At 39.6% G+C, this 25,349-nt stretch overlaps 1 protein-coding gene across 4 annotated transcripts in view; it reads left to right on the top strand.

Moving 5' to 3' along the window:
- The first annotated feature begins 2,216 nt into the window (after nt 1-2,216).
- Nucleotides 2,217-25,349, top strand: part of LOC125458638 (neuronal migration protein doublecortin-like) — a 168,405-nt gene continuing 145,272 nt past the window's right edge. Inside the window, exons 1-3 of one of the 4 annotated variants that reach the window (XM_048544060.2) lie at nt 2,217-2,554; nt 6,586-6,996; nt 12,506-12,849. In XM_048544060.2, coding sequence (XP_048400017.1) covers nt 6,624-6,996; nt 12,506-12,849 — 717 coding nt within the window. In that variant the 5' untranslated portion in view covers nt 2,217-2,554; nt 6,586-6,623. Of the gene's footprint in view, nt 2,573-6,585; nt 6,997-12,505; nt 12,850-25,349 lie in introns of all 4 variants that reach the window. The other 3 variants (XM_048544063.2, XM_048544062.2, XM_048544061.1) reach the window with 3 other exon arrangements.

Raw genomic sequence — 25,349 nt, 5'->3', positions numbered from 1 at the left:
GTCTGACGCAGATTCTAGTTCATATTCTAAGATTTCACAAAAACCATTTCCAGATGATTCAGCACACTTTCTACAAGAGACCCCAGTCTTGCATCAACTCCACTCAATGTATTCTCTCTAGGCTCCTTTGCAGTGACTCCGAGGTGCTCCATCTAAATTTGCTAGCTTCTTGATTGATTGGGACTTTCTGCAGTGTAAGGGGCTCTTGTTGAGATGACACAGCCGTAGGCTGACCTTGCTCGGTGATCTTGGGGCCGGTGGGGGCAACGTCAGGCCCACCAACAGAGGTCACGTCTCTCTCTCATTCCTCGTTGAGCTTGAGATGAAGCTGCCTTTTTCTTCCGTTCCATGTGTTCACGGGCCTGAATGCTGAAGCATAGCAACAATACATCGTGACGGGGAGGGTCTGCTACAATTCAGGTAGAAGTTGAACAGGATGGTCCCGCTCACGTTAGAAGCATTTTGGCAATGAACAGATGCAACTTCAATAGATTGAGATTTACTAACAATAAAGCAGTGATTTAAAATCCATACCTACTCTCTGAGGGTCTTAAATTCTATGACCGGAGACGTGGTTTGCATTATTATATAAAATTACCTTGAAGAAATCCATAAAGTGTAAATGTTGGCATGCAGGTATTAATATTAAAGTTAAACACGAGAGAACAGCATATGTTCTGTCTGATGAAGGGTCTAGGCCCGAAACGTCAGATTTTGTGCTCCTGAGATGCTGTTCGGCCTGCTGTGCTCATCCAGCCTCACACTTTGTTATCTAGAACAGCATATGTTGTTTTAATGAAAATGCAATGATATAAGAGGCTGGAAGCAACGATTAAACACGCTGCCATAGAGGCGTACATTATATAAAAATTGCACGTCAAAAGATTGGTTGATATTGGGTCATAATCTCATTGTTCAGTAAACGCACAGCATAATGACGCTCACAACTTCATCAGGCAGTAACATTTTTGTAAAATATGTGTCAGTCGCAGTGAGAATGAAATGAGAGAGCAAGCCCTTTTAGTGCCTTTTGATTGAAGCCAAAAAGAGAAATAAAATTTCCACTCCTTTTGCTGCAGTCAGATGTTTTTGTGAGATATTCAAAGAGCCTCTTTCCCTGAGTAAACCCGACAATGCTTTATTTTGTTAATTGTCATATCGTTAACAGTTTTATTTAATAAAAAGAAGCAGGATCTGACACGTGGTGGTTTAGACAGTGACCAGCCCACCTGCATTTCCAATGTCTCCTTAATCACTGCGCCGCAGAGATCTAAATGTCTGCTCCCCAGCCTGTCCCCTTCTCTATTGACTACAACACTCCTCCAGGGTCCCACCTCCCACCTCACATACTACCGAGCTAGGTGTTAGGCAAACGCCAGGTTGTTTGTATCAAATCGGGAATCGCTTGGGGGCGGTGATTCAGTGTAAATCAGTCTCCTGTCAGTTTTCCTGTTCTCCGTACTGCGGATTTAATTAAAGGCGAGTGTGAATGTTTAAACGCTCATGACTGGAGAACGTGTCTCAATCCGTGAGACAGAGCCTCCTTCATACAAAGTGGTTGGGATTGACACTCTCTCTCCCAAAATCTCTCTTCACCTCCCCTCCCCCACCCAATTCCTCTCCCAAACTCCGTCTTCCTCCCCCATAACTCTCACTGCCTCCCCCAAACTCTGTTCTCGCTCACAACTCTCTGTCCTTCTCCCAATCGTTCTCTCTTTTACCAGTCCCTTCCCCCACAACTTTCCCTACCCCTCCCCCGAACACTACCACCCGCTGGCGGGGAGGGGGCAGAGGGAATGCAAGACTTCAATGAACCTCCTTCGATGCCATTGGATACATATTTTGTAAATATGATGGAGACATGCCTCACATGTGATAGGCAAATGGAGCTATTTGGGATGAAGTTATACTGTCACAGCTCAGGTTTCGTTACCCTGAGCATGAAATATTGGAGTGTTTGTGTGTGTGTTTTCGGGGTAGCTGACCACAGCCTATTCAAAGAATCCAAAGAAACTGACTACATTTTTTATTCTGCTCGCCTCTGTACTTATAAGTTATATTATATGAATTGCTTTGTTATATTCTGAGGTGTGAGAAGGCCTTTCTTTCTGCAGTAGCAGAATGTAGAATTCTAAGGCAACAGAAATATTCTGCAAACAACAGAAACATTGTTCTGATTTGAAGGAATCATTCCCCATACGTCTCGTTTTCTTCGATATTGCTTTACAACATGCGACCATAAAACAATTAGCCCAATGTGCTGACTGATAGAATTGAGGTCCATTTTGGGTACCGCTGCAGTACAGGTATATATATAATGTATGTTGTGTTTTCGTCTCTCATTCATTCGACCCCTGCGAGGCGCTAGAACGGGAAACGTGGGACTCGCTTGCAACAGTTTTAGTGGAAGACGGCTTCAACTCGCAATAGGACCCAGAGAAGCCACGATTTCTCCCGTTGTGGGTCTGGCCAGCCAGAGCGCAGACAACAAAAGCAGGCTTGGATTGTCTTTTTCTTTCTGCATCCACACCCTGTCCACACTGCACACAATTTGGTGAGTTGCTCCTTTGCTGTAAGTAAAAGACAGAGACAAAAAGAAGCAATCTCTATCTATCTCTGTATAGACATACGTGCACTATTGCTGTAGCACTTTGATCGAGTTCGGGTTTGGCATTCTGCAGTAAGATATTTTAGTCGATGTTCATTGAAAAGTGATTTATTTTAGTGTCTCTGCAGTTGATACATGGAGACGATAAGATTTCTCAAATTTTATTCTACAGCTCGAGTTCATTGCTAGATACCTGATGTTTCCTCACCTTTTTAACGAGTCGTTCCATAGTATTTTTTCAGGATTACCGCCTGAGAGTTAACATTTCCCATTCAATCTATTGTTAAATACATATTGCAGATAAGTGTTAATAGACAATAGTGTCTTCCCTTCAAGCAGATCGCTTCACCTTACAAATTTTTTCCATTGATCATGGGATTTTATATAAACGAATTGACAATCCCGTTTGTCAGCAAGCGTTATGTATATTTTCTTAAATTATACGATGTTCAATAAATCGCAATACTGAGTTCTCTTTGTTAAGATGTTCTTGACAGTAACTGATGAGACGGCTTTTAATGATTCATTTATCGCGCCTTTGTTAACAAGTGTTTAGTATGAGCCTTCCGTGTTGTGTATTCAGTTGCCCTTTCTTTACATAGCCGTTTATGAATAATACATTTTATGTGAAAACCGTTATATCAGATACATTGCACAGAGCGAGGAGAAGCCACTCCCCAGAAATTGTTACCTTAAGGCATGGGGTCAGGAGAAAATGTTCCTTGTGTTTCTGATTTCCAGCTGTAACTGGGATTATATATACAAAACGATGACTTTCGTGATTTTATTTTCTCAGATTTGTGTTTTAGTTTCGGTCACCTTTGAGGATCACATCATTCTGCAGGGCTGCAGTGAAAATTAACATTTTGATTTTTCACTTCAATAGAGGGTGTCGCTTTGGGACGCTGTGCTCCCTCCCTCAGGCAGGGTCACTCACAACACTCCCGGATTTAGATCAGCACAGGTCAGCATTTCTGCACTGCCCACCAATTCTCGTCTATAATCCACTTGAGGGAAACAAACAAAAAAACCCCTCTGCTGCACCAGCCTGTCAAGTCCAGATCCCACAACAGCTCATCGCAAGGTGAACCCAGCATCACCACTTTAAATGTCCATGATGTCAATGATCCTGGATCTGGGTAGGAATCACGTAACACGTTTCACTCCAAAACCTGCTCATATGTTACAGAGAAAGATGTTCCATCTATGAGTGTGAGTTGATCATGAAACCATACCCACAACATGGAATTAAAGCATGCCTTTAGAGGGAGATGTAGTTGTTCTGACCATAATTTAAGAGGGTTAGTCCTGTCATCATTCACTGTGAGCTTCATTAATAATGCATAGAAGCAAGGGTGCTGCTTGATTATGATTATACACAGGTCATTAAAGACTCAAGTTTTAATCCACTGGAAGCTTAACCAAGAGAAAGCCAAGTAAACTGCAGAGATCCATATTCAATCTTTGTGCCTTCTTCAATCTCAGCACAACAGCAACAATCCTTGATGTCCCCAACCTTGGGAGGAGAAATATTAACCAGGATTTCCATTCTGACATCACTTGCAAAGTGTGTGTTGGGTGAAGGGAGGCACAGTCGCATTTATTACGCCCCATTGATTTACTAATGTGTAGACATGGGTGAAGGTTGGTCACTCATATGAGGTGTGAGGGAAATTTGTGTTTCAATCTAGCCTTTGGGACAGGGGAAATCATTGATGGAAATTTGACATGACATCAACACTTATTAAATTCTGATATCTAGTCCCAATAACTGTCTGGGAATTCAGTACTATAGATGTGGTTCTGCTAAATTTAAGTTGATGAAAAGAGTATCAGTGCATTTGGTAGATGGATGAGTTTAGAAGAGGCCTGGGCTATCGTCATCATAATGGTATTGCACTAAAATGACATATCTTGCAGGTAAATCAAGTGCATTAGCTTTCCAAATATTGGCTTGATCTACCAGTGCACTAAATTTAATTTTCAGTACCAATTTGGCTCATGTTCCTATTTCTCTGTTACGAGTCGGTGTCTCGAGACCTAAGTGGGTTAGTTAGGATAATACTTCAAATCATTGCTGAGCAAGATCTATATTGTTTGAATTTTACATGATATGCCAAAGTAAGGCTCTGTCAGTCTTTTCAGGTGGATGTAAAGTAAAGAAGCTTTCCTGGTGACCTGGTTAATGCTAATCTCACAACCACCATTACTACATGCAGAATAATAGTCTTTCGTATCAACAACTGTTTTTGGGGCCATTAAAATTGGTGTCATGTTTGCATTCATAACAACAGTGACTGAACTTCAAAAATAATTCATTGTATTATGTATTGAAACGTACATTATGTTTATATAATAAATGACAGTCTGTTCATTAATGTCCTGTCCCAATTTCATGAAACGGCATTCACATGAGAACAAATTAATTTTGGAAGGATTATGGCAGAATGCAGCATAGAGGTAAATGTTGGGAGTTGTGAATATGTATCCTGGGTTAAATGAAAACTGATTTCTACACTTTTAATTAATTGATAAGTGTATTTAAATAATTCTATTTACTGCTTTTTACCTAGTAATTTCAGTAGTGTGAGCACATTAGAGATATAAAGGGGAATGTTTGGAAGTTTCATGCTCAATAATATTAATGGGAAAGCAGTTGGTGTTCATGTGGTCTGTTTACTGGTTAATTATGGCTGTTTAAAATCCCTTGGTGACTGAAAACTGGAGTCACTGCCCCAAAGGGACAAGTCCATCACAAATTAATTTTTCTGATTTCATCTATGTTAAAAACATGTTTTATTTGAACTTTTCTATTTAACCTAACATCAGCCATTAATGGTTAAATCAAGCAGTAGCTCTTCGTCACTAAATGATGTTGTGCAGGCTAAAACTTATTTTTCAAATTAGAACATTTCATAAAATTAAAAGGCTGTTAAGATGTCATTAAATATAAACTCTAAGATGAGAGTATCCAGAAAATAAGTTCTCAGGTTTTTTTTGTTGAACTTTGTGTCTTTTCCTTCATTCATGTGACATGGGCATCACTGGCTGGCCAGCATTTATTGCCTGTCTCTGATTGCCCTTGAGAAGGTGGCAGTGAGCTGCTTTTTTAAACCTCTAAAGTCTAAAAAATTAGGTCGATCCATAATGCCATTCGGGAGGAAATTCCAGGATTTTGACCCAGTGATATTGAAGATATATTTCTAAATCAGGACGGTACTGGTTTGGAGGGGAACATACAGGTAGTGGTCTACTTTGTCTTTCTTAATGGTAATGGTCATAGATTTGGAATGTCATGCCTAAGGACCTTTGGAGAATTTCTGCAGTCCATCTTAGAAATGGTGCATACTGCTGCTACTGAGTTTTGGTGATGGATTGACTGAATGTTTGTGAATGTGATGCTTTGTCCTGGATGATGTCAAGCTTCTTGGGGCTGCAGTCATGCAGACAAGTGGCAAATATTTCATGACACTGCTGACTTCTGCCTTGCCGTGGTGTACAGGTTTTGGAGAGGTGAGTTACTCACTGTAAGATTCCTAGCCTCTGTTGGAAGCAACTCATCTTGACTGAAGATCAGAATGCCCTTTCAACTTAGGAGTTTAATGTTGAGTATAGTACTGTTTGATATGATACAGAGCAAAGTTCCTTCTTGTTCACTAACGATGTGGTTCATTACAAGTCTATTGGTCCACTATAATATTTCTATTTCCAATACCAGTCTCCTGTGATCTTCGAGTGAGAATGCAAACACCTTTATATTCAAGGAATGCAGATGGTTTGGGCAGATGTTGATGCCAATGATTCCTTCACCGACTTTAATACGTATTCCCAGTTATTGAAAAATCTCCAGTTAAATCAGTGCTTTCGTCCAACTATCGAAGGAATATTCTTTGTATTAGGATATATAATGACCAGGGATTTTTCAGATGTTCATGGATGCTTGCTGTGTGTGAGCTTGAGTCTTATGTCTTTTGCAGGTTTGTTTGATCTTCAAATCTGATCAATTAACTGAAGCATGTTCCAAGATAAAGAGCTGGATTTCGGCCATTTTGACGAAAGGGACAAGACACGTTACTCAAAGGGTTCCAGGATGAATGGTTTACCAAGCCCCACACACAGCGCTCATTGCAGTTTCTACCGTACCCGAACCTTGCAGGCCCTTACTACTGAGAAGAAAGCCAAGAAGGTCCGCTTCTACCGTAACGGAGATCGGTATTTCAAGGGCATTGTGTATGCTATATCTGCAGATCGCTTCCGTTCTTTTGACGCCCTGCTGGCAGACCTGACCCGAACCTTGTCTGATAATGTGAACCTCCCACAGGGAGTTCGCATTATCTTTTCCATTGATGGGCTTGGGAAGGTTACCAGCCTTGATGAACTGGAGGAAGGTTAGTAATTGATCATTTTGGTATAATGCCAGAAATAATCTCCCTTGCTCCTTTTAATTTTGTTTTTAGTATAATAGCTCGGATTATATATTACTGCCTAACTATTGTTTGATTGTACAGGGCCACCTTACAGCGTGTAACGATGGGATCGATATGTAGGAGCATTGGGATCATATCATCCGATTTCATTATGTTTAAAGTTTGCATATTTAAATGCGTATGTTGAAGCACAAAGTCTAATTGTCTGACTGACCTGAATTCAAAAGGGAGGATCTTCATTGCGTAGTTGAGCTGTAACAATCTCATTATTCCTTTCAATCCTAATGTTTAAACTCCTATCCCTATTCCCATCCATTCTTTGTACCAGTGTTGAAATTCCTAATTAAAGTGTCAGAAATGACACTGGGTTTCAGATTTAAGTTTGATGTAAATGATCACTATTTTGGAATGATCAGCAATATTTTCATGTAAGTTTCAATATCTGGTGGATTTTGACTATTTATTTCAATGTTTGTTTAAGTATTATCATCTGTTATTATCCTTATTATTGTGTGGTTGTTCATATTATTCATGAGCAGAGCCAGTCTATATGACTTAGTTTTAATTTTGATCTTAGTTGCTCTAATACCAATTTCACGGAAATTTTAAGCATCAAGCTTCAAGGTCTGACACAGCAATAATTGAGCCTCCTTACATATATCTGTCATTGAATAAGGTAGCTGGAAAAAATTAGTCTGCTGGTTGAAATATAGCATATTTCCAAAATGTTAACCTCAGGGAAGAGTACAAACAGTTGTTTTGCTCCACCATGTAGCACAGGGGCAAAATTGTGGATTTTGTATTAAATCACTGTTGTTGGAGGTTCTAAAGAGCAGTTCGTGACATATTGGATGGGTGAGAGTGTTTTAAAGAGGGACAGCTCAATGCTAAAAGTAATCCAACGGCTGGTTTCTCTCCTTTACTTTCTGTTTCCATTGTCAACAGGGCCAGAGTTGATCCAAAGTAGTGAGGATGATTTTCTTGGCTGTCGCTTGTCTGCCACATGGGAATAGAGTTCCTCCAAGAGCAGGGTGTGACCCCAGCATTACATCACTTACATGTCTGGGTGACTAAACGGGCAGTGCACCCCAGCAGCAGCTGTGAGATAATTCCCTGCAACATGCTACTGTGCCCCAGCACATTCCACCCAACGAGAAACTATGTTAGCAAAAATATTAATAGCTCTTATGGCTAAAATTAGTTAGTTCAAACTCTGGGATTTAATAGTTCAACTTACTTTGAAAGGCTTCCTGAGGGTAGACATTTTTGACAGAGGGAGACAAAGTAAATTACAAAACAATTGTATTTTAGTCAAGCCTCTTTATTATGACCAATAAATGGCTGCACCCCAATTTGTCACTTAAGTGGGATCACCCTTAAGAGTGTCCATAATGTATTTGAATTTGATCCTGCCTTTGGGCAATAATGTTACTCTTTCTGCCTCATTTGATTTGGTGCTCCTGCATCAGTCTCCCCATGTAACAAATGTTATTTGTTCAACAGAGTTCGTATGTTAATGGTTGTACGTGCAAGTGATGGAGAAAACTAGAAGTGATAGAAGTCAGTCAATAAAAAGCAAAAAATTGCGGATGCTAGAAGCTGAAACAAAGAAGTAGCTGGAGAAACTCAGCAGGTCTGGCAGCATCTGTGGAGCAAAAGCAGATAAACATTTCGCATCAAGTGACCCTTTGCTTTTGCTTCAGAAGTTAGTTGATCACTGGTAATACCAGTAGCAAACATTAAACTGAATAACTAACCAATTGGATAGTAACGGGCACCTTAGTATTCACATAGTAAATGTAAATCAAGTCATGTGAGTTAATAATCGCTCCGTTAAGATGTGTGGGATATTGGATTCTTAGATTCATAAAATCATCTGTTGATTGAGTGTGGTTTGTTGTTGATTTTGACTTCACATAAAATTTAATAATTGACTGAAATTCATAGCGAGGGCTGAGTCATCAAAAGTTACAGCCTCTGCAGAGACTCAGGCAGTGGACCACATTGTGACATACACACATGATATCATGTTAGATATATTATTGCATTTGGCATGCTTTGTACAGAGTACTGGCCTGAAGCCCACATACCACCCTTTTGCCAAATGTTTGAAAATATCATTTTTTGGTACCATTTTTATATTGGACAGATGTGTATGTTAGTTTTATACAGACAAAAAGTAAAAAGTAAAAATAAGTTTTGAATTTAACTCCAGAACCCATAAGTAGTGTTATTTGGGACCCTATTATTTGCTCATTAATTTCAGGTTACACGTTAGATTTTATATGCATCAAAGTAAAATAATTTATAACAAAGACAAAGTTGCTGGAAAAGCTCAGCAGGTCTGGCAGCATCTGTGGAGCAGAAAACAGAGCTAATGTTTCGGGTCCAGGGGCCCTTCCTCAGAACTCTGTTCTATTTTTTAAAATAATTTATACCCAGGCAGAAATCACTACCACCACGAGAAAACTAAATATGAATTTTATAACAAATCTGTTAGACCTTCATCAAGACAGCCTATCAGTTCATTCCATCATGTGAATGTAGAGTAAGTAGTGATTGGGCAGGCTGCTGTATACTCCTGATGGAATTGTAACCAAAAGGAGAGAAATTATGGAAAATTAGTGAACTCCCCCATTTCAGTTTCTATTCCTGTAATTTAGGAGAAAATTGAGAGCAGAATGTGGGTAGAGCTGATAGCTTTGTAAGCGACTGTTTAATACAGTCTCTGTAAAGCTGTTTGGCCTACATTCTGCATTAACTTCTTTGGCCTACATTCTGTGTTAACTTGTTTGGCCTTCATTTTGCAGTATTTATGCGACAGCTAACCATTTTGTTAATTATCTCATTATGAATTTATTTTCTTTGGAGACATGATTAATTTTATGGGCTTTGTTCTGCATTCAATACTGCAAGCTCTGAGTAATTGGACTCAAGAGTCTGAAAAAACCTACCTTTTCATTAATGAACTTTGTTTGCTAACAGAGCATTTTTATGTTGGTTTGCCTTTGTTAAACAATATTGATGATTACATATATTTCATGCAACAATTCACAAGATTGCACTTAGCTGTCAGCTAGTACCAGAAAACAAGCTTTGTACTGAGATAATCGATTTAAATTATCTCTGGTTCTGCTCGCCTGTTTGGTTGATGGATAAGCGATATAGCTGTTTGGGTTTGATGCTAACAGATCAGAGTGTTTGCAGGTTTGAGCCCTCCACTGTGCTGAATTAGCTGGGCTTAGTTGGTGTGACAGCAGTGTCAATATAGTTGTTCACAATGCTCTTCGGCTGCAGAAGAGAGAACGTAAGAGCAAGGAATAGACCATGCAGCGCCTTGAGTCTACTACCAATTAAGATAATGTCTGATCCGATTGCAACTTCACATCAACATTCCTGCCGTCCCTGATAATTTTTCTCCCTCCTGCCTACCAAGAATCTATTCACCTTTAAAAATATTCAACTATTGTATTTCCACTGCCTTTTCAGGAAGAGAGTTCCAAAGACCCACAACTTTTTGGGAGAAAAAAATTTAATCTCTTTTCTGTTTTGAACGCCGACTCTTTTTTAAAAAAAACAGTTAAATCTAATTCTAGATTCTTCTATAAAAGGAAACATGTTCTCCACATCTGCCCCGTCAAGATCCCCTCAGGATTTTATATGTTTCAAATATCAGTTAGGGTTCTCATTTTGCAGCTTAGCCCATTAACCTGTGGTGGAATGTGCACACATGTTTGTCGATGTTGGATGAGGGCCGTGTTGGACCGTACTATTCCCCATGATTGAATAGGCTGTCAACCCTAACAGTCTTGGTTCAAACATGGAAAATAACGATTGAGTAGCATTAGTACAGGGCAGCCAGGACTTTTGCAACTGTACTTCGACATGATTTGGTGTCTTTTAAGGAGTTGAAACTGACGTAAAGACTTCATAGGGTAACTGGGAATGTCATGGTGTGCCAATGACTAAGGGGACCTAACAGTTAATGTGAAAGCTATGTAGTATTTTATTCAAGAATGCAATTCTGTCAAACACTGGATAATTTAAATTACTTGCAACTGTTTTTTTGCTGGCATCAGCTATTTCAGCAGCCGCCTCCTATACTTTCTGAATCCAGATTGCACGTGCATGTGTGTGTTTGTGTAAGATTAGAAAACACAGATTTTTGGCAAGACCTAACTGCCTTATTTAAAAATAAAATTGCTTATGTAACAAATGAGAGTAAACTTCAAAGTGGAGCATGTAGGCAGTAGACCATTTTGTACTTTGAAGAAATTTCCCAGCAGACACATCAGAACTGTCAAAGGATTGGATGAGCAATTGAAATTTCCCGATAGTCATTTGGTCAGCAATATAACCACTTTACAGGCATTACAACTTCTCAATCTGCATTCATAGTTTTTAAATAATAACTCAAATGATTTTTCTTTTCACTCACTGCTGCCTCATTCCACCCCACTCTGTTCATTTTCTGTTTTTTTTAGCTATGCACAGCCACTCATGTCAGCTTTAACTCCATCAGTCAATAGAAATAGACAGTTAAGGTCTTGGATTTCTCCATTAATTCTGCCATAGTCTGCCTAAACCATTCAATTTTTTCTCGTTAATTAGTTCAGGACATATAGTGTGGGTGATGCAAACAACCATTCCGACTGCTCTCCCCTAAATTTTCTGTTGTCACTTGAATAATGAGACTCAGGGCATGCCAAACACTGTGAGATTGTTCTTTAACAAACTTTGCAATAAGCTTTCTTCCATAGCTTCCTAATGACCCAGAGGGTAATGTTCAGTACCAGGCCTGGAACGTTCCACATACAATAGTGGGCTTCCTGTTAGCTGATCTCAGCAAGGTGAATAATAAGGCTCCGTAATTCCTCTCGTTACCTCTAGGGCAAGGAAGATACTAAATAAAGCTGGAATTCCTGGTTACAGTTGTTATAGAGTCATGGAGTCATACAGCACGGAAACAGTCCCTTCAATCCAACTAGTCCATGCCGAAGAAACTAAACTAGTCTCACCTGCTTGCTCCTGGCCCATATCACTCCAAACCTTTCCCCACAGCGCCAGGGATCCGGGTTCGATTCCTGCCTCGGGTAGCTGTCTGTGTGGAGTTTGCACATGCTCCCCGTGTCTGCGTGGGTTTCCTCCGGGTGCTCCAGTTTCCTCCCACAGTCCAAAGATGTGCAGGCTAGGTGGATTGGCTATGCTAAATTTCCTGTAGTGTTCATGGATGTGTGAGTGTTATAGGGGAATGGGTCTGGGTGGGATGCTGCAAGGGGTGGTGTGGACTTGTTGGGCCAAAGGGCCTGGTTCCACACCGTAGGGAATCTAATCTAATCTAATCTAATCTCTGAGGCAGTTGTTTAACAATATTTTCTGAGTCAAAGGCAAAACAAACTATATCAAACACTTTTTGTCTATGTTAAATTTCAGCAACAAATATGACCTGGTGTTTTTTCTTTGTGTTTAGGGGAGAGTTATGTTTGCTCATCACATGACATCTTCAAAAAGGTGGATTACACCAAGAATGTAAATCCCAATTGGTCTGTGAATGTCAAAGCTTCTGCGACCCAGAAAGTACCACAGTCCCTGGCCAGTGCCAAGCACATGACGGAGGTCAAAGAAACCAAGGACTTTGTTCGCCCTAAACTGGTGACTGTCATACGGAGTGGAGTCAAGCCACGGAAAGCAGTGAGAGTTCTGCTCAACAAGAAAACAGCACACTCCTTTGAGCAAGTTCTTACTGACATCACTGAGGCCATCAAGCTGGAAACTGGGGTCGTGAAGAAGCTGTACACCTTGGATGGCAAGCAGGTGAGTCTTGCTGTTCCATCACCATTCAACCAGTACAAGGTGAGCTATAAATCTTGCATGTGGACCAGATTAGAAAGCACAGATAAGCTGTTCTTTTTTAAATGAAGCCTTGCCTTCATTTAATTAGCTGTCTCATTCTAATTTTTGCACTGCAGAACACATACAGGTATGATTTTGCTTTACCGACCAACTGCTCCTGTTTTTGACAGTCTTGTAGCACTGGTGATTAAAACAGGATGCTGTGAAAGCTTAGTACAGTGCATGAGTAGTCACCTTCAAAATCCTTTTAGATGTAAATGAGAAATAATGTAGTAAATTGTTTTCAGTTAATATTATAGTTTCTAGCATCAATTAGTTACATGGGAATGTGCAGTGAAAATCTTGGACCTGCCATCTGAATCATGATGCAGGATATACAAGAGAGTTTAAGGGAGGTTAGAGAAATGATGGGGAGTGTAGGCTTAATGAGTGGGAAGAACTTGAGCAAATCGGTATTAATAGATAAATGGTGTTGGAGAAATCGATGGATTAAATGCTGATAAATCCCCAGGGTCTAATAATCTACATTCCAAGATATTTAAGAAAGTGGCCTAAGAAATAGTGGATTCAGTGGTGGAATCTTCCAAGACTCCTTAGACTCTGGAACAGTTCCTGCAGATTGGAGAATAGTTAATGTAACCCCATTTATGAAAAAGTGAGGTAGAGGGGAAACAGGGAATTATAGACCAGTGACTCTGATGTAGTAGAGGAGAATATGCTAGAGTCTATTACTGTGAATTTTATAGCAGAGCACTTAGAAAACAGTAGTAGAATCAGGCACAACTGCATGAATTTACAAATATGAAATCAGCTTGACACATCTATTGGAATTCTTTGAGGATTTTTCTAGTAGCGTTGATCAGGTGAGACTGTGGATGGGGCTTATTTTGATTTTCAGAAAGCTTTCGACAAAATTCCTCTTAAGAGATTAATGTGTAAGATTAAAACGCATAGGATTGGGTGTAGTTTATTGAGAGAGATAGAAGATTGGTTAGCAGACAGGAAACCAAAAGTAGGAGTGAATGGATCTTTATTGCAATGGCAGGTGCTGATACTAGGACCTCAGCTATTTACAATCTATGTTAATGATTTAGTTGAGGGAACAAAATACAGTATCTCAAAATTTGCAGATGACACAAAGCTGGGTGGAAGGGTGAGGTGTGAGGAAGATGCAGGCATGACGCTCTGTCATTTGGACAGGCTGAGTGTGGAGGCAGATGTATGGCTGGTGTAGTACGAAGTGCATAAATGTGAGGTTATCCACTTTCAGAGAAGAAAATAGGAAGGAACATTATTATTTCAATGGCTGTAAATTTGAAAAGAGAATGTTAGTGGACATGGGTGTCCTCTCTCACCAATTGCTGAAAGTAAGCATGCAGATTTAGCAGACAATAAAGATGTTGGAATTCCATTCCTAATGGCATTGCTGGTCAGCCCACAGCAAATGGATTTCAATGGTTCAAGCAGGCAGCTCACCACCACTACCTCAAGGGCATTGTGGGCAAGCAATAAGTACTGGCCGACCAGCAATGCCCACATCCCACAAGCATTTCTTTAAAAAAGTAACGCTGGTCTTTATAGTAGGAGGGTTTGAGTACAGCAAGATGCCATGCTGCAATTGTACAGGGCATTGATGAGGTCGCACCTGGTATCTAATGTGCAGTTTTGGTCTCCTTGACTGAGGAAAAATGTTCTTGCTCTACAGAGAGTGCAGTAAAGATATACCAGATTGATTCCCGGGATGGCTGGACTGATGTATGAGGAGTGATTTAGTCAGTTAGGATTGTATTCGCTGAAGTTTAGAAGAATGAGGGTTGGGGGTGGGGGGGAGGAGTAATTTCGTAGAAACCTGTGAGATTCTAACAGGATTAGACGGGTTAGATACACAAAGCATGTTCCTGATGGTGAGGAATCCAGAACTAGGTGTGATAGTTTAAAGATAAGGATGGAGATGAGGAAAAATTTCTGCACCCAGAGAGTAGTGAGTTGTGGAATTTACTTCCACAGAAATTGGTTGAGGCCAAAACATTGTTTTCAAGAAAGGGATAAATGTACCTCTTATGGCTAAGGAGACTGAGGGATATATGGGGACGCTGGAATTTGTGCATCGAGTTTGATTATCAGGCATGATCATATTGAATGGTGGTGCAGACTTGAGGCATTGAAAGACCTACTCCAGCTCATATCTTCAATGTCAGAAAATGTGAAAGGCTTTGGAAATCTGAAGCACAAAGGACTTGAGTCCTATTTCAGGATTTTCTTAATGTTAATATGCAGATTCAGTTGGCAGTTGGAAAGACAAATGCAATGTTAACATTTATTTCAAGAGGGCTACAATACACGAGCAGAAATGTACCTGAGGCTCTACAAGACTCTGGTCAGACTGCATTTTGAATATTATGAGCAGTTTTGGGCCCCATTTCTAAAGAGGAATGTGCTAGCCTTGGAGGTGTTCCAGAGGAGGTTCACAAGAATGTTCCCAGGGATGAAGGGCATGTCAAATGGAGTCATGGGGTCGTACATCATGGAAACAGACCCTTCAGTCCAACTGGTCCGTGCCAACCATGTTCCCAAACCAAGTAATCCTGCTTCCCTGACTTTGGCCCAAACCCTTCCATAACTTACATATTAATGTACTTACCAAAATGCCTTTTAAATGTTGCCACTGTACCTGTATCTACCTACTCTTGGCAGTTCATTCCACATACGAACCACTGTAAAATGTTGCCCCTTGGCCTTTTTACATTTTGCATGTCTCACCTAAGAAGTATGCCCCCAAGCTTTGAACTCACTACGCGTGGGAAGTTACCCTTCACCTTATCTGTGCCTATCATGATTTTATAAACCTCTATAAGATCACCCCCTAACCTCTTAAATCCAGTGGTAAAACTCCCAGTTTATCTTTATAACTCAAATCTTCCATTCCTGGCAACATCCTGATAAATCTTTTCTGAACCCTTTCCAATTTAATAATATCCTTCCCAAGGCAGGACGACCAGAACTGTACACAGTAATCCAGAAGAGACCTCACCAATGTCCTGTTACATCCTCACCATGACATCTCAGTTGATATACTCAGAGGTCAGAGTAATGAAAGCAAGCATGCTAAGCACCTTCCTAACCACCCTGCTCACATGTCACGCAAATTTTAAAGGATTATATACCTGAACCCCTAGATCTTTCCGTTATATATCATTTCTCAGGGCCCTACCATTAATGTATGTGTCCTGCTTGTTTGTTTTACCAAAATGCAATACCTCGCATTTATCCAAGTTAAACTTCATGTGCCACTAAGACAGATGTCAGAGACAGGTTCTTTATTCAGAGCGTGGTAAGGACGTGGAACGCCCTGCCTGCCAATGTAGTTTACTCAGCTATATTATGGGCAATTAAACAGTCCTTGGGTAAGCATATGGATGATGATGGGATAGTGTAGGGGGATGTGTTTAGATTAGTTCACAGGTTGGCGCAACATCGCCTGTTCTGCGCGTATTTTTCTATGTTCTATGTTCGATATGTTCAGCTCATCGACCCAAATCATCAAGATCACTTTATAATCTTAGATAACCTTCTTCATTGTCCATTATACTTCCAGTTTTGGTGTCATCCACAAAGTTACTAACCATCTGTCATATATTTCCATCTAAATCATTTATTATAAATGACGAGCAAAAGTAGACCCAGTACCAATCTCTGTAGAACACGGCTGGCCACAGGCCTCCAGTTCGAAAAACAACCCTCCACCACTATTCTCTGTCTCCTACCAACAAGCCAATTTTGTATCCAATTGGTAAGATCTCCCTAAATCCCATGTGACCTAACTTTACTAATTAGTCTACTCTGCAGAACCTTGTTAAAGTCCATCTAAACAATATCAACCATGTTGCCCGCAAAAAATCAAATCAAGTTACTTCCTCAAAATATCAATCCAGTTGTGAGACATTTCCCACACACAAAGCCATGCTATCTTTAATCAAACCTCGCCTCTCCAAATGTATGTAAATCCTACCTTTCAGAATTACCTCCGACAACTTACCTGCCACTGATGTCAGGCTTCTCCTTACACCTTTCTTAAATAAAGGCTCAACATTAGGCACCCTCCAGTCCTCTGGCACCTCACCTGTGGTTATAGATGATACAAATATTTCTGCTAGGGGCCCTGCAATTTCTTTATGAGAAGCAGTTGAGGACTCTAGGTCTGTACTCAGTGGAGTTTGAATGGTTGAGGGAGGATCTCATTGAAACTTATGAATACTGAGAGGCCTGGATAGAGTGGATGTGGCAAAGATGTTTTGACGTGTAGTGGAATCAAGGACCTGAGGGCACAGCTTCAGAGCGAAGTGACGACCCTTTAGAACTAAGATGAGGAATTTCTTCAGCCAAAGGGTGGTGAATCTGTGGGTATTTAAGATAGATAGATAGGTTTTTGATTGTTAAGGGGATTGAGAGTTACGGGGAGAAGGCAGGATAATGGGGTTGACAGACATATCAGCCAAGATTGGACAGCAGAATAGACGCTATGGACTGAATGGCCTAATTCAGCTCTTATGTTTTCGGGTCTTATGGTTCAGTTGAAAACTATGAAACAGGCGGCAGTATCTGTTGGCACAAAGGGGCTGTGAAATATTTCACAAAATACCTAACATATATGTAGACACTCTGCAGGAGTATCCACTGGAATGATCAGATACAGCAAACACATGACTGTAAAGAAATTGATGGAATCAATGGAAAGATAATCGTACAGGTGAGGACCAACTTCAATGACTTTGCAAATTTAATCCATGTTCTTGGTCATTGAATTTTGAAACACTTTTTACCTGATGTGACTATATTTCAGTTCCTCACACATTTTTCCTTGTACCATTGCATCTACATTACTTCTTGTCTCTGTCAATGCCATTAATTGCCAGGAAATGTGTAAGATCTGGTGATGGAGCAAATCTCCCTCTGATAAACTATTGCATGAACAAATTTTGCAAATCTCTGACCGGTTGGCTACATTTGCCTGTGTACAACTCAAGCTAACAATTTTTATTAAACTGAAGATATCCCAGACAGACATGAGTAATTGTTTCCATTTCATATCCAACAAACTTGACTGACATTACCAAAACGTAGTGCTACATTCCCAAATATCGAATCACAGTCAGTGTAGCCCATTCAGCTTCTGTCCTGATTCTACATTCAAATTTTATATTGGGATGTGTGGGATAATTGCTAGTGCGTGAGGCTATTTCAAGATAACAAGCACAACAAGAAGAGCCAGTAGGTTTCATATTGGAGTTGGTTATCCTGCGTTGCTGCCCATTATTTCTCTCTGCTCAGCAATTTGGAGATAAGATTTCTTCACAACTGTGGCTGAAGACCCGTTATCAAGCCTGTTCTGCTCTGACCTCATTATCAGGTATGTAAAATGACTCTGGTGATTTTCCTTTCACCCTGTGAGGCTTGCTAACTCTTTATAGCAACGTGACTGAACTGAGGAGCTTGGTGTCATGGAGCTGCATCTAACATGTATCTACATACCAGTCAAAACCTTCTACCTGTTTTTGAAGAATGGCTAAGTAGTCAGAGTGACTGAGCTATTTCCTGATAAAAAGGTAGTATATCAATAATGACCACAAGCAACAGGAAAACTGAGGAGTTCTTCAAAATAAAACAGGTATGCTACTTTACTATTCTTGATGTCTTTTTCAGGTAATACAGTAACCTGAGAGGAATTTTATGAAACAGTCATATCTGAGAAATAATGTGTCTTTGTCAGTGAGGGATCCATTTAGAATAAGGAGATTCTGTAAGTAAAATCTAAGAGTGAAGAACTGCTCATTTTTGAGGTGCACATGAACATTCAAAGTGGATTGCCAGCAGTTCCAAAGACTTGCTTAAGGAAACTTCACTGGTGTTTATATACACTTGAACAAAATTACATGCTGAAATATTGAGAAAGCAAGCCCAAATGTTATATCAAAATTATGTCACCCCATTTAGTCAGTGACTAAATAATGCTGCAGCAAGGAACCAGAGTTACCATGATTTCAATTCCATGCGTATTACAAAGTGAAAAGTGAAATTCAGTAATTGAAATTGTCGCCGTTCAGGCAGGAAAAAAGACAATGCTCGAAAAATGTGAGAGCACCAGTGAAATTAAAAATTTTGTGCATGATGTCACTGTTTTTATGCCTTACTTTTCATTTGTAGTTATGTAATTTGAGGTTACAGCTGTATCATTACACGTACTTAAAATTCTCATTTTGACACAAAGTAATTAGTTTTTTTGCTGAAGTATATAAAATTTCTGTTTAGCAGCAAATGGTTCTGGGGGGTTCTCAAAAATCATTGCCAGACTTTCTCACTTGCAATTACCAACTTGCAGGCCTATTTAATTTACCCTTATTCATTTTCCACTAAGTTTGCAATAGTGTTCAGAATCCTACACATTACACAAGTTTAAAGGCATATCATCTGGAAAGACCTCTACTGTTTAAAGGAGCACAAAAATAGGCAGTAGGTTAAAGACATGTTTTGATACTTTATTTGAATTAGTTCGACAAGCGTTCATTAGAAGACATGAAAAGTATTCATAGACATCCTGCTTCTTGTAATACTGTTCACATGTATACTTGCTATTAATTTTGTTTCAGCACCTGTGTTTAAGTCATTCCTATTATTTAGAAACCAGAAACATTCTTTGAAGTGCAACTATTTGCTTGATTTTATGTTATATACACCACTGTGTTTTTAAATCAGGTTTGCACACAAGGGCTGATCAGGAGTGCTCATCTGTTACATCTCACATTTTGGATGTTTAAGAGTGATGCATTTTAAAAATGCCAACAGGATTTAGAGTGCACAATTAAAATGCTTGTACCTCTCTGTTCCATATCCAATGGTCATGATGTTATAGAACAATTTATTTCCTCCACAGTGGCAGTTCTGACTTATTGAATCACAGAAAGGTAAACAGTCTTGTAATTAGGAAGGAGAGATTGGGGATGAGCTGTACTTTGAGATAAAAATAATGTGCGATGATAGATTGTAAGGATACACATGCAAGCCACAGCTTTTTTCTTCTCCCACACATTTGTTGGAAGTCCCAGTTACTCAGTTATTCTAATCTTTGGAGTAAGAGGCAACATTTTTCTTTTAAATAATTGGAGCAATTTGCTTAAATGTTCTATGATGATTTTATAACAGTGCAAGGATTACTTTCAAAGGTCTCCTCGATAAAACAATAACTGCTTTAATGGATGTGCTGAGCTAACAGTTAAAGCTACCCACAAGTCTATTGTCTAGAACATTAAAAATTGCATATATGGAAGAAGAGGAGTGTTAATTTTCCAACAAGTGAAATAATATATTAATCCCTTATATGTTGCAAGAATTACAAATTGAATGTTATAGAGGCAAGAAAAAATATTCACGCTATCAATCATTTTGTTTAGGACTGCTAAGAGGATACAAAATGTTTTGCTAATAATATTGGCGGACAACAGATTAGAGGATTTTCAAACATAGATACATGATTGCAATTTTTCTCAGTTGAAAATCTACCTTCTCGTTTCCATCAAATTACCTATATTGGTTGTGAATATTCTACTGAAGTGCATAGTGTACTGGTGAGATCCCATCTAGAATACTGTGTCCAGTTTTACATTGCTTAGTCAATTGCATTAGAAACAGTTCACAGGAAGGTCACTGGACTAGTTCCTGGGAGAGGAGGTTGTTTTATGAGGATAGTTTAGACAGGCTGGGTCTGTATCCATTGGAGTTTGGATGAAGATTTGAGAACTTACTGAAATATTTAAGATCCTGAAGGAGACTTGACAGAGTAGAAGCTGAAAGGATATTTTACCTCGGGTGAGAAACTCAAACAAGGATACAGCTTAAAAATAGGGAGCTTCCCATCAAAGACAGAGAAGGAATTTGCTTTTCCCAAATGGTCATGGGAACTGTCTTCTCTAGAGAGTGATTAAGATGGGCTCATTGAATATTTTGAAGCAGATTCTTGATTAATAAGGGAATCGAAGAATTACGGGGAAAGGCTGGAAAATGGAATGACAGTACAGCTTCAAGGGACTAAATGGCTTACTCCTGCTCTTAATTTCAACATTTGTACATAGCTTCAGAACTGGAATACATTATCTAGCTTCATTGCTGTACTGTACGAATCAGAGGTTCTTTTTCTCTGAAGCTTTACCTAGCTGTTCAGATGAACATAAAAGATCCTTTGCCACTAGTTAAGGAAGAACAGGTGGCTATCTGTGTCCTTGTTAATATTTATTCCTTAACGAACACAATTAAAAATCAGCTATGTGGTCATTTATGTAACTGGCTATTTATGGAACTTGAAGTGATTGACAGGCCTTCTTACAAAATAACTGTGAATATTTGTAAAGTGAGTCAATGCTTGTGAAGTAGTTTCAGATTTGCAAAAATGCAAAAAGTAGCACAATTATATCTTTCTTCTTTGCTTCAGTAATAATTAGTTCAATTGTATTTTATCAAATTAAATTAAAGCTATTGTGTTCATTAGCACTCCCATCATCAGACTCAAATAATGACAGTAAGGATGAAAGGATTTCAGTGCTTACGTATGATCAGTTGATTCTGTGAAGCTCCTCGGTAGCTTTCTGTTTGGAGGCAGTGGTTTGTGCTGTGGTAGTCAATTGTTTGTTATGCTGAGGAGAACCATATGAATAGTGGTTGCTGCAGCATTTTCTACAAAGGAAGACAGTAGGCTGATGACACACATGATTAAATGGCTTTAGTGTTCTTTGGACCCGCTTCTCTCACAGCTGTGCAGTGAATTCCTACTCAGGTCCCCCTGAACAGTTGTCCTCCAGCGGTTACGGCATCAGTAACTGTTTCTTTATGTGCCACTTGCAGGAGTGTAGCAGAGGTAAGGGTACCCAGAAGTATTCTCCTAGTGGCCATTTGATTGTTTAGATGGCTATAGGGCCATCTTTCATCCGATAAGGTATATGATCAGGAAGGGTTTAGAGGGATGCCAAATGCTGGAAAATGGGACTAGGTCAGTTCAGGATATCTGCTCAGCATGAACATGTTGGACTGAAGGGTCGGTTTCGCGCTGTATCGCACTCTGTCTCTGGCTCTAAATGCGGGCGACCTAGCGCAGACATTGTTTGCTTAGCAATGAATATTCTGATGGAAACAGGACCCTCTAGGACTTCTGAGCTACTGACCTTGCCCAATGCATGGGCAGCAAAGGTGGAAATTGTTCAGCCTTAACCCCTGCTTCTCATTTGTAGCCCAGATCTCACCTTGGTAGGAGGGTGCGCTGAGGATGCATGCCTAGTGAACACACTGTCAGGTTTCTGTTATTTCATACTTACACATTCAGCTTGCATGTAACATCTGTAGCTTTTGCAATCATGAGTGGAATCCAGTATCAAGTGACAGAGTGATTTTAGAGCTAAAAGCCTGTAAATAGGCCGCACCATCATGAAGCCTATTTGGTGGACCTTTTCTCTGAGGTGAAAGAAGAGCTATATCCGTTTATTTCCCCTGCCCAAAGCGATGCAAAAATATATTTAAATAAACCACAACAATATTAATTTGAATAGAAGAGGACATGTTTACTCCCGTCTCTCACTCTAAGCATGTTCACAATACCTCAGTCGATGAAAACAGGAAGAAACTTTACTTCTGACCCTTACCCCTGCCACCATGATCCCTAATAATGATGACTCTTCCAATATCGGTGAATGGGAGATTCAAGAAGATGAGTCAAGAGAATAACTGCAGGAGAGATGAACACTAGCCATTGTGCAATTGGGGGTGTGGAGTACAGTGGGGGTGCCTTCACCATCGACAAGACGGTGAACAGGTGGGGGGGGTATAAGCATTGCTGACCTGGGCACTGAACATTGCTGTGGGTATTGGAATGCTTTGATACACGAACTAATTTACTCAGAGTTACACCTCCTCAGCAGGCTTTACACCTGTTATGCAAAGCTGTCAGTAGGTGTTTATAAAAGCCAGGTTAAGCACAGGGCAAATATCCAAGCCTGCATGGCTCAGGCTATAAGAACCCATTGCTGTTGGAATCATAGATCAGTATGGGCAAGGCATTGAAACTTCCTTGATAGTTGTTGTGAATGTGTGCACATTACAACTTCCTCCAGGTCCTGAGGTGCATTAATGACATCAATTGAATTAGAGACCAATTTCCATGACAGAGAATTTGGGCCATAGTGAAGCTAGATGTGAAAGAGTGGAAAATTGAGGTGATAGATGCTCTGTGAAAATATGCTAATTCGCAAATTCTGCAGCCAGAAATTCTATCTATTCATTACCATCTAGTAGAAGACAGTGATACTGCCATTTTACCCTTAAAGTCTGTCATCTTCTGAAAATATTGTCAGATAACTCAGCCACTGTCCAAGATCACCTGTCACCTCACCAATATACATGTCCTTCATACCTGACTGTCAATGGGGATATCCTGGCAGGTGGGTTCACCATTGGACCATTACCTCATGATTTGACCCTTTAGGCAAATGGCATTCAGCTATGTACATTTTCTGGAAAGGATGATATAGTGAAAGCATACAGGGGACATTACTGTGTGATGCCTGCCCAATGGTTGGTAGCAGTTTGACATAATTGAATTGGAGAATTTCCTAACTTTTATAGTTCAGTATTGCATCAGTGCATTTACCCACTGATTTATTTGAAGAATTTGATTGTGTCCTATTTAAGATGAAGTGAACAAATAATAAATTCTGCGGAATTATTAGTATATTTTAAGTAGTCTGTAATAGAAGTAACATGGACCAGAAAAATGCAGCTTAATGATTAGGAACCGCTGTCAGATCAAGTAAGGAGCAATTATTCTGTGTGCAATGAACATTTCAATCAGTTCTGTGCTACATTTGGGCAAAAGGGATAATTATTGCGCAATAGAAAAGACTGAACCTCAGTTAACACTCTCCAAATAGATGATAATGTGATTTTGGGGTCTTTTTAAAATCTGTTTTTAATGTAAACATCTTTAAATTCACAGCTCGGAATTTACGTCTCTTCTACAGTTTTATCTGGAAGTATATTGTACTGAATGATACAGCAGTAAGCTGTAAAGCTGTAAAAACTATAAAGGGAGGGAACTGTACAATTACTGATCTCTGTGTTGCCACATGGAATATATTGAACTACTGGTTGGAGGTAGTCTGGAAGGAGACAACTGTGAAATTCTTGGGGAGGTGACTGTGCCTTGTCCCTAGCCACAGTATTGCAGTAGCCAATTTTTGTAATGCTCGCTAACAGGAGAAGAGAGAACACGTGCACACAATGCTTCACTGCAGCTAATTAGTTGTTCAAAATAATAGTGAGGGGTGCATAGGTGGCTGTATTATGTGTGCAGGCCATGGGACTATTTAAAATAATATGCTTCCTCTTTAAGAATTTCAAATTAGTTCTCCACTAGGCAATTTCAGTAGCTTAGTCTTGAGTGTATTAATTATCTAGACTTCAGCAGTACAATTTGCCATCTCTTAAAATTATATGAGACGGGAACTTGGGTGATACAAATCTATGTAATTAAGGTCATTAGCTATTGGTGGCAGCTGTTCATCTTCAGTCTTTGCCATCATTCCTTTCCTATCATCCAACCCTCATTCATGTTTAACCTGCAGAAGCTTTTTAATTGCACATTAGAAATAACCAGATAACTCTTTCAGTAACTGTGTAACTAGATAACTCTTTTTAGTACAATTTCTATGGCCATCCCCACAAACTATTGGCAACGTAGAATACAGTATTTATTATCTTATTTATAATATCTTATTTAGTTGTCTCACACCCAAGCACATATTATATTGCTAAATTTGTGTTTGTATATTAACCTCTCAATTCAAACTGTCATTAGCCTGTGACTCTGATGAATACGCCCCACTGATTTTCTATTCCAGGTCTCAGAGAAAAGAAGGAATAGTTCTTAGATATATGAAAATATAATTGCTTAATACTGTAATACTTTAATTTCAGTTTGCATTCCTAAATGAAGGCCAGATGATTGGTAACAAAGAGAGAGAGAACAAGACTGTAGAAAAGAGATATAATTTACTTTTAATAGGAGGCAGATTAGACACCATAAAATGGGAGAAGCACTTGCTATCTTTATATCCAAAACACTGTTAAACTCTTCATAAATTCAGGCATTAGGGCTGCTGGCAGTCCTGTGGAAGCACAGCTGTCTTTCGAAGTGCTGAAACTCATCTTAAGAACTGGCCATGACCTTTAGAGACAGCAGCAACTGCTGGCAATGTAAATGTGGCGACTGGAGACAAATAGGCTGATCACTCCAGTTTCTATTCGCAAGCTGTTATAGTATACATTTGTTATATTTGCCGTGATTGGTTCGTTTGAATGTTCTTCAACCGTCAAGAAGCTCCAGCAATCCGAACTTTGTCACAAGCCAAGTCCCTAAGTGCTTGTAA

The sequence above is a fragment of the Stegostoma tigrinum genome, chromosome 15 (genome assembly GCF_030684315.1).
Source record: "Stegostoma tigrinum isolate sSteTig4 chromosome 15, sSteTig4.hap1, whole genome shotgun sequence".
Taxonomy (NCBI): domain Eukaryota; kingdom Metazoa; phylum Chordata; class Chondrichthyes; order Orectolobiformes; family Stegostomatidae; genus Stegostoma; species Stegostoma tigrinum.
This window is presented reverse-complemented; position numbering and strand designations above follow the sequence as displayed.